We start from the raw sequence: 13347 nt of genomic DNA on the forward strand, positions 1-13347 counted from the left end.
GTGACTTTTCAGATAGCTTTTATGTACATGTACATTTTATCTCCCTTACCTTTTTCTGAAATGTAGAGGATAAATTGGTAGAGGACTGGTTGGCGCAATTTGAGAAAGAGAGTAGCCAATTACTAAATAAATAATGAAATTTGTGTAGTGGTGTTCAGAGGGATACTTGGGGCCGTTGGAGACGCTCGGCTTATCTCACCGTATAACTGAAATAAAGTGACGGATCGAAAATTAATAAATTATTAACTCACTTGTGGACTCACTTATATCTTCTTTCGTCATTCTCTAGATATATTTCTGAAATCTGCATGAAAATAGTGTTTGATTAAATTTTCTAAAGATTTTTCACACGACTTTTTTTTATATATTTCGTCATATTTTTTTTACCTCTCTTTCTGACTGAAACAAACATTAAATTTTAACAGCTTGAAAAGAAAATGATATTATAAAATACCATTTTATTTTTAATTATTTACAAGCCTTCAATAAATACTTTTACAATATTTTCATTTGAAATTTAATGTATATAGAATGAAGTAAAAATAAATTTAGTTGTATAAGAGTTTTTATATATACAAATTTTATTTTAAAAGAAAATTGCGAAAATTTTTTCCAAGATGATTCATTATTAATGCGAAGCATGCATAGAGATGTCAATAAATATTTTAAGAAATGATAATAATTAACAAACTGTCTCTCTCTCTATATATATACATATATGTATATAAAAAAGTTTAAATATATCATAGAATAATATAAATATATTATAAAAACGTGTATTATAATTATAATGTATAAATACATAATTATCATTATATTTTGTTCGTTAAAAATTTTATTTTAAGAAAAAATTGCGCCAATTATTTTAAAAATAAATATTTCTGATAATAAAGATCGCTCTGTAGTCACAATCTAAATAAATGTTTTAAAAAATATAATCATCATATACATATAAAACTGTGTGTATGTAAAATATTTAAAAATCAGAACTATTTTAATTATATTATTTACGAGATTTATAAAAATAGCTCTCTCGCTCTCTCTTTTTTTAATTATTTGTTTAACAAAATTAAGTATAATATTGTAGATATAACATTATGAGATCTTTTAAATTTCTCTCTTCTTATTTTTATATGCTTATTAAAAATAATAAATTTAAATAATTGTGTTTATTAAAGTAATTAATTTACAAAAAATGACTTATAAAAATATAATAAACCTCCTGAATATTAGACTATCTTTTCCGTTATGTCTATATAAAAGTCTCTTAAAAATATATATGATTAAGCTGTCATAAACATAACTAAATTATAGCCATGGAATTTTTATATATATTGCTGGGAAAGTCCCTTTGGAAATACGTAACGTAACAAAACTATGTTTGGTGTGAGCTAACTAATGCTATCGAGGGACCCGACATATTCTATCGATGCACATAAAACCCACATATACTCGTGTATACGAATAGTCATGCGGCACTGAAAGAGAATATAACCCACCGATGAATACGCAGACTCTTACAGAAAGAAAGACACATCCTATCGAAATACATATATCGCTCAATGTATTATTCTTTCGTATTTTGCGAAACTTTAATAATACTACTTTAATAATTTATTTATTATTACATTTAGTTTTCTTATATTATATATAATTTTACAGTAATATAAGAGAGGAAGAAAATGTATGATAATTAATTCTTATATATATTTTATAATAAATAATAAATAGAAATTAATTAAACTATTAGAATCGTAATGATATCGTCACAATAATGCCTATAAATTTTTGTTAATACAAAAGGAATAACTATTTGTTTGTCTGAAACCACACATCTTAATTAAGCAATCAAGTATACATCTATGTATATTTTTTTATATGCTTTATCAATCTGCTCGAATCAATTCCCAATTTATAATTTCAATAATAATATATAAATCTTTTCATGTTTTATCTGAAAATATTCTTGTGTGCATATATCATATCTATATAAAAATCGCAAAGATAAAAGCATCAAATTCTATCGTAGAAGACACAATCTGAAATTTGGGACAAGAAATATCAATCAGTTTTTATCGATGAAAAATTTGAACGAGAGAGACGAAAAGATGGAAAATTTATTGGAAATATTATATATATAAATAAAAGAAATCTCTTATATATATTCATAAACATCAAATGATTCGATTATATCGTGATCTTCGCGTGTATGTAAAATTTTATCGCAAAGTTGTTAAGCAGGTATATCAAATCTGATTTGCATAGATTGCCACAAAAAGAGGTAGCCCGATATTAGCGCTATTATGTTTTGAAAAGTATATTTTGCTACGTTATTATTATCACGCGGTAGCGTCTCGACGTCAGGTGCATAAAAATAGCGACAGGCCACGTACGCGGCCATGCTCATGTCATTATCTATCGTTAAGCGCTCCTCTTTTCTGAAAAAATTTCGCGTCTCGGATTTTGCCATTAAAATTTTTTTCAGAGAATAATATTGCAACGAGAGAGAGAGAGAGAGAGAGAGAGAGAGAGAGAGAGAGAGAGAGAGAGAGAAAGAGAAAGAGAAAGAGATCCGCAATGAAATTCTTCATCATATTTTTAATAAATTAGTGGATAAAAAAATATTACCTGTTAATATAACATTTTCCATTTTTTTTTATAATATGCTAAAGTATAATAAAGCCGAGTCTGTACACTTTCATATATTCATATATTCATTTGTTTGAAGCAATATTAATTAATATAGAATTCGTTAATATAATCATCAATTACTAATATTTTCACATTTCTAATTAATTAAATAATGATATTAATCTTCTGTTGGTTTAATACGAATAGAGTGAAAATGGCTGGATATACCTCTAAAATATTAAGATTTTAATTTTAAACGACAGCATATTCTCTCCCGCGTACAACTATTCATCGTGTAATTTAAAACAATTTATTAATTAATAATTTTTTATTTATATTTGAAATATCGTCGTGCCACTTTATTAAAAAAAAAAAAAGAAAAAGCTATATGGAGTGCGTATAACTGGGCTAATTACTGATAAAACTTTTGTTGATATTGAGTTTTTCGCGCCGACTTTTTCAGTCTGATGCATTATGCATTAAAATACACTCGGAACCGCTAAATGCATCAAAGTTGTAACGCAATCTCGGTCATTCCGACTGTCCATATATCGCAGGCGCGTCAAAATGATCTCCGTTGGAAATAATGGTAACGGGGACGCGCGAACGCGGTCCGTTACCATTATTTCCAACGTTTTTTCCCCATCTGCGGCGGATCAAGAATTAAATTCGCAGCGAAATCACGGCAGCGGACAAAATTCGTCGCGCAGATGCGACGCGACGCATTTGGATCTGTCGAATATTTGACGGGTGAACGCATTGTTCCCCGAGAGAGAGAGAGAAATGGACGCGAAGGGGGAAGGGGAGAGAATCGCGAGGCTTTGCCTTTGCCAGCCATCGCGACCGATGTTGCGCATCCCATCGGTCGATACATCCAGGCAGCAACCGCCACTTGTATCTCAATTTCCGCTGAATTAGGAGCTATCGACGCGGGACGATTTATCGCGTTGTTTACCGCCACCGAGATGGCTGCGATCGCCGCAAATTCCGCGGGGATTTTCTCGCGGGGGCTCGCTCTCTCTGTCTCGCGCGCGATTTTTCGCGGAAAGCAGCCGCGACGAGAAATATCGAGCGCGAAATTGCGCGTGTACACTTGTCCGTAGACCTTTCTCCTCGAAAATACGGACCTTAAACGTCGAGGCTTCCCGAGGTTCGCGTATATACATGTATATGTGCGTCTATACGCGTACGCAGAGACGCCCCAGAGTCTCGCTTCCCATGTAGACGTGCGGAAATTGCAGAGAAAACTTGCACAAGTAGGAGTGCACACCGAGTCAAGGATACGCGACCGCGACTGCAACTTCGAGGGAGAAACTTTACGTTTACCTTTGCATGTATATAGTCGTCTGGCGCTGTATATAAGCGGCATCCCACATACGAAGTCTCGCGGAATTAGGTCTCCTCCCCTCGTCTACATTCGAGGGAGGCGACGCGGATTCACGCGCGTGCTTTAAATTATGGATGGAAGTGTATGCGAACGCGCGTTATGGGGCCGCGAGATGCTTTTGCTCGTGAAAAACAATGTATGTACGCGTACGGGAGTCGTCGAGCCGAGACAGCGGTTCGGACTGTGAATCAGTTTTCTCATTTCGCCAAACCGAGGGAATTTCCAGAGGGATAAACAACCGAATACAATATTCAGCACTTGTACGTTCCTTCTCTCATTTGTACAATTTCATCGTTAGAGAAATGTAATTTCCTTTATAAAATAATCGTGTATTACACACAGGCATATAAATGTAATACACGATTATTTCGGCATAAAAGAAATTACATTTCTCATACGATTAAGTTTTACAAATCGAAAAGTAAAAATCGCACATTATATATATACAGGATGTTTTTTAATAAGTGCGAAAAATTTTAGGAGATGATTCTTTGTCGAAAATGAAGAGAGGTTTTTTATATAAACATCATCCCTCCCTGTAAAGTTATACTTCTCCAAAAATGGGGATAAAAATTAGGTTTTTATTTTTCTCTCAAATTTGGAACAGGTTAAAGAAATGCAATTAGGTGGATATTTTCTACTAATAAAAAGGTTATTTATTAATATTTTTTTGTACAATTTCATTGTTAGAGAAATGTAATTTCTTTATAAAATAATCGTGTATTACACACACGCATATAAATGTAATACACGATTATTTCGGCATAAAAGAAATTACATTTCTCATACGATTAAGTTTTACAAATCGAAAAGTAAAAATCGCATATTATATATATACAGGATGTTTTTTAATAAGTGCGAAAAATTTTAGGAGATGATTCTTTGTCGAAAATGAAGAGAGGTTTTTTATATAAACATCATCCCTCCCTGTAAAGTTATACTTCTCCAAAAATGGGGATAAAAATTAGGTTTTTATTTTTCTCTCAAATTTGGAACAGGTTAAAGAAATGCAATTAGGTGGATATTTTCTACTAATAAAAAGGTTATTTATTAATATTTTTTTCAGCCTTTCGTACTGTTATAAGGGGATAAAACTAGCAACCCCTATTCAATTTTTTATTACAACTTTTTATGTTTATATGAAAAATCCCTTTTAAATTTTCGACAAAGAATCATCTCCTAAAATTACTCGCACTTATTAAGAAACACCCTGTATATATAAAAGTGTAATTATAATAAATGTAATAATATATATAAAAGTGTAATTATAATAAATGTAATAATTGTGTATTACATCTGTATCTCGCTCTCTTTTTCTCTCTGAAAAAAAAATGTACGAGTTATATAATCGATGTAAAAAGAGAGACGATTTAAACTCTCTCGGGAAACTAGCAGCTCGAACGGATCGCAAAGATTAATCCGTCGGAAATTTTGTATTCACGTGCTTTAGATCCGAAGCGTCCTGACCGGAACGAAGGAATGCAACAAAATTATACTCGATGTATTTTTCGATATAAAATCAGCCGTACAGCGTGCAATGTACATATATTTGACGCGCTGACCCGCATAGTCGCGTATTATCCCTCCCTTTCCTCGCAATGGAAGGTAAACAGCCGTAAAATGACGCTTTTTCTCTCTTTCTCTCTTTTTTTCTCCCTCTTCTTTTTTTTTCCTCCCGCCTTAATATAATTTTTTCGTTCGCTGAATCCGGAGAATCGGCGTCGCGATTTACGACACGGTTCGCGCGCTCGGGAAAAATCTGCTGAGGCATCGGGACATCGAATTATGAGAGTCCGTAGACTTCCCGAAGGAAGCTGACGGCAAAAAGAGGAGCAGCTTGTAGCCAAAGACGGCGAGAGATTAATCGCTTCCGGTTACTCGCGTCGAAAGGATATTGTGTGAGAGATTGTGTATGATCGCACAAAGTACACGCGAAGACCACGAAGACCACCAAGACCACCGTGTGTACTTTGAAATATACTCTGGCGCTGTCAGAGTGTCGTTACGATAAATACGCGGGCAAACACAATTCCGTTCTTATACACGTGTGCATTTCTCACCCCCTTTTCCTTCTTATTTACCTTGTGCGATACGCGATATTCAATTTGATTAATTCGCGACGATTATAACGCAATCAAACGGAGAAGGGGGGGGGCGGGGGCGATGTTGCTTGAAATTAATTCTTCCCATTCTCACGCGAGAAGAAAACCGACGAGCTTCACTTCCGAATGGGCGTTTCGCGACACGCAATCGTATGATTAAGGAAACTGCCCGCCACTGTGTGTAAATCGATATCACTTTCCTCGATTTAACCCGAGGCAGGTCCGAGCGCAAAAAGCGAGCCTCCCTTTTCTCTCTTAAAAGTGACGGATCATCCTGCTTACAATACTTTGCTGCAACAGATGTGGAAGCCCCATTGTTCGGCGTCGTTTTGTTAAAGTGATGCGTCTCTCCTTATTCTTGTTGCATTTCAAACGGAAGATCGGCTTTACTTCCTCTCTTCCTTCTCTCTCCTCCTCCGGTTTCCTTTCAAGTCTACTACGGTGATTGTCGAGTAGCGACTAATAAACTTAGAGTTTCTTTCTCGAGTTACGCGATTCTCTTTTGTAACGTAATTTGCCGAGGGCGGATTTTTATCTCTGCTGTGATAAGCAACCAACGTATCGGAAATCAATGTAAAATAGAAGGAACGTGCAGATAGACGCGAGACGGAATCATCTAGATGGCGATAAATGTGAAGATAATTTTAAAAAATTTTGAACAAATCGCATTTTCTAATTAATTAAATATAAAAATCACAATCGGCGTGCGATGAAATTACGAGGGCAAGATGCGAGAGGGGGATAACGGGGGTGGTTAAGAAGAAGCAATTGTTGCCTGAGCGAGAATAAAAAATTGTGCAGTTCTTGCCTATTTGGAAAAACAATCTCAGTTGGATTGCACAAATATTTCAGGCTTTACTCTTGATAAATTCAGCGTCTAATATTCGGGGGAGAAAAACGCCGTTCCATTTCCGACCAATCAGAATTCCTATTTTCATCTATATAATTATATCTACATCTTGTACCCGTTACATCTTGTCTTGGAAACGGGGTCATCCGCTCATCCGCACGTCGCGACGTGCGCAAAAAGAAGGTAACGATAGCGTTAGAATCAATTTCCACGTGAAAAAGAACACTCGAAAAATGGTGCTGATATCAAAGAAACGTGTGGACTCGAACGGAATACGCGATGCCGATATCAATGTCGAATGTCCGTCGCAGAAATGCCTCGCAGCTCAAAAAAAGATCTTTTCCATTCTGTTCGTCATTTTGATAATTATTTCAATCGCACGCATAAAGAGCGCTAATACTCTCTCTGTATTCTCATGTTAAATATTTATTTCTGCAAAAATTCCACTTTCGAGAACGAAATTTTCCCTCCGTCAGAATATTTAAAATACCTATCCTGTTTGTTTTTATAAAAGAAAACCCATTATCGCATTAATGATCGAAATTCCTCTCCGAAATAAATGAAATCGGCAGATTTGCGCTTATTAATATTGCGATTTTTATTCTTCCCGAGTTTTCGCGTTAATCTCTCGATAATTGAGAGATAATGCCGAGCTTCCCAATAATATTCACCCCCTGCCGATTTGGCATAAGTCCTTCGCTTTTCTCTATTTTCTTGGGCTGTACCCCAACACAAACACTTGTTGATTCTGCAAATATCAAAGAGAGTTTTCGATATAAGAAACGATCACTTTCCATCTCGATGCAAATACACCGTGAAAACATAAGTGAGAAAGCATATATACTACGTAAAGGATATCTTACACGTGATATTTATTTTTAGTAAACATTAAATAGAATTAATTTATTAAATATATTTATGTGAATTTTTTAAAATAATTATAAATAAATATTTAGACACTTGAGAGTTTTTCCGCTGATGAGAGCATCTTAGACGAGCCTCTTCGAACGTCTTTCAGACTCTGAAATTGCTTTAAGGTTTCAAACTCTCCTCCAAGATTATCCCGTATTAACGCGAGAAGATTGAGAGCAATAAATCACGTATGTTGCAGTGTAGCGCCGCAGTCGGGATGAAAGCCTTCTTCGACATGATGCACAACGGGCCGCACAAGGTGATACTCTTCGGCGGTGCTTGCACACAAGTCACGGACCCGATAGCGAAAGCTTCGAAACACTGGCGCCTTACGCAGGTAATGCAATGGTAAAATGTCGTCGTAAATATTCATGACGTTCACGAGAGAGCGTCCTCTTTCCATCCTCGCTTATTTGCATACACACACACACACACACACACACACACACACACACACGTACATGTACACATGTATGCATAACATGAAAAAGACGCAAACGAGATTTGCAAGAGAGATGTGATTCTTTATCAACACTCACCCTCTCTTTCTCTCCTACTGTTGCAGCTCAGCTACGCAGACACCCATCCCATGTTCACGACCAACAGCTTCCCGAATTTCTTCAGGGTCGTGCCGTCCGAAAACGCCCTGAATGCACCGCGAGTGGCGTTGCTGTTGCACTTCAATTGGACGAGGGTCGGCACGATTTATCAGAACGAGCCCAGATACGCATTGGTAAAACCAATCTCCCGAGCCATTTTCGCGATGTAAAAGAGAACACGGAACACGGAGCGGAATTAAAAAAAAGGGGGAAGAATCGAGAAGATTAAAAAAAGAATTTCCTCCTCTTTAAAATTGCAAACGTAATTAAAGTTGCTAACTTACCCCGACTCTCCACGAGAGAGGAAGGGCCTCGATGTGTCTTACGAAAAATGGGAAATTTTACAAAAAATTGCAAAACTTTCCTCCCCTAATAAAACTCTTTCTACGTATTAAGGGGATCCCTCATTGAATGGTGAACTCTTACACGATTACAGCGCCCCCTCATCTAATTCTCATCCCGTATCTCTCTCTATCATATTAATTATAAAGAAGATGCACTGCTTTTATCTCTACTGTACCGATATTTCAGGTACATACGGACCGAAATTTTTGAGCACATGCCATTTATTAATTGGACTACTAAACTCAATTTTCACAGTTCCACAAGTTTTTATTGTGCAGTCCGCTATTGGGTATGCTATTGTTTTATGCATAAAAGTTACAAAACATTTATATAAAGTTAATGTCTTTATGAGGTGATAGCTTTAGACGCCATGTTGATTTAAGAAGTCGATAAATAAATATATAATTTTATACTTTTTTTCTTTCTCAGTATATAATCAGCTTCCCCGTGTCCGTTTGCATCTATACATCAACCGTAGAAAAGGATTTTTAATTCTATGTAGACAATAAAAAATGGCACATGCCCAAAAATTATAGTGTTTTGTCGATAAAAAAGATAGGTTGAGGGATCCCCTTAAGTATAATTCACGAAGGAGGTAAAGGGAAAAGAAGGAACGGCGGTTCTCAACAATCGGAAGCGTTTCGGGAAAACGAGAGGGTTAGTTAGCGCGCCAGCTCGGCTGATGTATATGCAAACGACTGTTTCATTTACATTATAAATGGAGATTCGTCGTCGCTGTAGCGGCTCGTTTGAACGACCAAACGCGCGAATTCGCACGCGTGATAAGCGTTTGCAATTTCGGTCAATGACAAAATAGTGACGCTTTTTCTCGCATGCTGCTTTGCAGGTGCACAATCGGCTGGTGGCCGACCTGGACGAGAGCAAGATGGAGCTCGTGGAGACGCTGAGTTTCGCTACAGAGGTGAGGACGGCGCTCGGGAAGCTCAAAGAGAAGGACGTGAGGATCCTGCTGGGTAACTTCAACGAGGCGTGGGCCAGGCGAATATTCTGCGAGGCCTACAAATTCGGTCTCTACGGCAGAAAGTATCAGTGGGTCATCATCGGGACTTATACCAGGGAGTGGTGGCTGCGTCCCGATGGCGGATGCGATCCCGCCGAGTTATCCGAGGCGCTTCACGGTGTCATCCTGACGGATCTATTGCCGCTAACGACCGAGCAAGAGCATACCACGTCTGGAATCGTAAGCGAATCGTATATTATCGATTGTCGCGGAAAATTGCTCCGAAATATTGCTCCCAATCTAGTCTCATTCCATTATTTATTAGGAGAAGTTAAAAAGAGACTTTTTTGTTTCAACAGATGGTTGATGATATCGACTTTTCTATAATTTAGCATAATAAGATGTATTTGTGTGTCTTTGGAGAGACGGTTTGTTGCATAATTCTCTTTCATTATGATTTCATGTCAATTTAAAATGAGTGCCTTATTGTCCAACTGCATCAAAGAAGTGCGAGCAGTGATGCGTTTTCTTCAGAGAGGGTAAAGTCTGCAGAAATTATTCAAAATGTAATAACAGTATAGTGACAATAATATTGTCTAAGTTGTCACGGTAAAATCTACGAGTGGATAGATCGTTTGAAAAATTCAACTCGAGTGAACACTCTTGATCGCAGATAAAAATTCCACCGTTTTGAAAGCAATCTATCCACTCATAGATCTCGCGGTTGATATAATTCTCACCACACTGCTGCTGAATAATTTCCGTAGGTTTCATCATTCCTGACATTTCTTCTTTAATACGCTTGGACAACGGAGCATTCATTTTAAATTGACATAAAATCACAATGAGAGAGAGAGCCACGCAACAAACTTGGAACGCACAAATACACTTTAAAGTTATGATAAATTATAGAGGAGTTAGTATTGTCAGCTCCTTGTTCGGGAAAAGGAAAAAAAAGTCCCTTTACTTTTTGACTTACTCTAGAAAGTATAATCGAAATTGTAGGAAGCCGGGATGTGTTTTTGTCTTTTTTAAAAATATCTTTCAATCTCGAGAGCACAGAAGGACGGAATATCATGTCTTTCACCGCGTAAGTAGACCGAATGCGATCCTGAAGGGATTACGGAAAAATCGACTCGGGATTGGCGGAAGAATCCGTAGATGAAGCGTAACGCGATGAAGTAACGTAGTGTACGTTATCGAAAGCACATCTCGAGCGAGTTGTCGAAAATTGCGTTTAATCGCGCCCGGAGCGATCGGAAATGCCATACATATATAATATACGTACGCGTCCCTCTTTGAGACTCTCTCGTCATAGGTCTCGCCTGTTGCGTCTCGATATGCATATTTCGAATCGCGTTTTCTCTCTGATGCAGACTCCGGAGCAGTACCAGGACGAGTACGACTCGAGGCGGGGTAGCGAGTACTCCAGGTTTCACGGATACACGTACGACGGTATCTGGACAGTCGCCCTGGCTGTAAAGCATGTCGCGCGCAGAATACGGCACTTTCATCGTAACCAGACTATATCCGACTTTCGGTATAGGGACGTATTATGGGAGCAGCTCTTCCTCGATGCCCTTAGGAATACAAGCTTCGACGGTGTTACGGTAAGCTGGCCCCGCCTTGTTGCAATTTCGCGCCCGGCCATCCCGAATACGGCTGCCGGGTTAGGTAATGCCGTTTGACATAAAACCCTTGGTGCTAAAAACAGACGCTGTTGTACGGTGTCTCATAAGTCGAGTCGTAAGAAGCTTTCATGATTTTTCGCACATTATTTTTTTTTTTCATAAATAATTTCGTATAAGATATCAGAAATTGGACATAAATCTATATAAATCTTTTCCAAATCTTTACAATTTTGTTTTATCTTAATTTATTGATAATATGCACAAAAAAAAATAAGTGTCAAATCAAAACTTATATAAACTTATTAAACTAACGCGTTCATTGTTTCGTATATACGCAACAATTTATAATCTTCTTAGAAGAATTTAATAATTTTAAATTCCAACAATATTTAATAATTTTAATAATTTTAAATTTCAACAATATTATAGTCTTAATATTGTAATTGTCACTTCAAGAATATATAATTATTTAATTCTACTTTAAGAAAATTATAATCTTTAATTTAAAAATGTTATTTTCTATCTAACATTGTTTCTTTTCCATTCAAGAAAATTAAATCTTAAATCATAAAAATATATTTTTCTTGATTGGACTATATAAAATGGCTTCATTCAAGGAAACAATTATTCAAGCAATTATATTTTTCTTTAATTAACGCAATATAATCTCATTTCAAGATTTCCATGTTGAAACTAAATATATTTTCAAAACAAGAATGTCCTTTTTTTTGTGTGTACTTTGAAATTGTAACTCTAATTCATATAGTTTTATATTTACTTAATATTTTTTTTTATTTTTTTGTAATTAACAAACGAGAAAAACTTTCAAATAAATTATTGTAGAAATATTCCTTCTGAAACATTATACAGTTTTACAAAATTCTTCAAATTTGGTCGTCAATCCCTAAATTCCATTTACGATGAATAAGTTTTCACAAATTGATGTCTCTTTGATATCTTTCTTTTAAACACCAACTGAAATTCTGATGGAACATGTTGAAAAAAATTCTTTTTAATAAATGGGTCAAATAGTTCTTTCCGTGATAATTAATAAATTTTCACAGATTAATATTCTTCTTTTAAACACCAAACTACCGAGGATTGATGGAACATTCTGAAAATATATCGAAGAAAAAAAAAATTTTCTTTTGATAGATAGGTTCCTAAATACTTCTCTTATTAATTATAAATTTTAATGAATAAATTTTCATAGATTAATATCCTTCCGATATCTTTTTTTCTAAATATCAAACTCTGAGACATTTTATATTTTCAGAAATATATATTAAGGAAAAACAATTTTCCTTCGATTTCAAAAACATTTTATGTTGTTTTCTTAATAGTGGTTGACTATATCTGTTCAGAATGATGAAAATAATAGAATATTTCTTTTTTAATCATGTTTACATACATGTTTGGAGCATACTCGAGTATATATAACATTTTTAATCGATACAACAGTCCCGACAAATCGTTTCCAAAATTTGTTTATTCACGATACACACATTCTGTATTTCTCGCAGGGGAAGAAATAAAATTTCACCGAGATTATCGCCTCGCGCTTTAGCGTCCTTTTAACGACAACTTCCGTATAGTTCGGAGCAAAATATTTCTCTCTCTCTTCGCGGTCGATTGATTCGCGTCACTTAAGTTTCAAGTTGCTGTCTCTTGGTATTCGTGTCGCGAATACACCAAGGAAACTTCACTGTTGCCGCACAATCGCCCTCGGGACAAAAAGTCGTTTAAACGAACGGAGAGAAGAGAATGAAGACGTTTATAAAGAAAAGCAAAGATTGGAGAGCGGCTCTTTACGCTCTCTCATTAGACGAGCGACAACCTTTGCCTCCGATCGGGTCGGTCCCGACGACGACAGCCGCTGACACTTTACGCCCGTTGTCTTTACGAGAAAGAGAGAGAGGAAGAACTTGC

The 13347-nt window shown here is 36.1% G+C and overlaps 1 protein-coding gene across 3 annotated transcripts in view; it reads left to right on the plus strand.

The window, feature by feature from the left end:
• Window positions 1–13347, plus strand: part of Gaba-b-r2 (gamma-aminobutyric acid type B receptor subunit 2) — a 38637-nt gene that overhangs the window by 12412 nt on the left and 12878 nt on the right. For 2 of the 3 annotated variants that reach the window (XM_083102892.1, XM_083102893.1), the window contains exons 3-6: window positions 8082–8219; window positions 8448–8615; window positions 9674–10027; window positions 11164–11397. In XM_083102892.1, coding sequence (XP_082959018.1) covers window positions 8082–8219; window positions 8448–8615; window positions 9674–10027; window positions 11164–11397 — 894 coding nt within the window. The remainder of the gene's footprint in view (window positions 1–8081; window positions 8220–8447; window positions 8616–9673; window positions 10028–11163; window positions 11398–13347) is intronic. The other variant, XM_083102894.1, reaches the window with a different exon arrangement.

The sequence above is a fragment of the Camponotus vicinus genome, unplaced genomic scaffold, assembly GCF_025532165.1.
Source record: "Camponotus vicinus isolate PSW18456_S1 unplaced genomic scaffold, iyCamVici1.0 SCAF_6, whole genome shotgun sequence".
NCBI lineage: Eukaryota > Metazoa > Arthropoda > Insecta > Hymenoptera > Formicidae > Camponotus > Camponotus vicinus.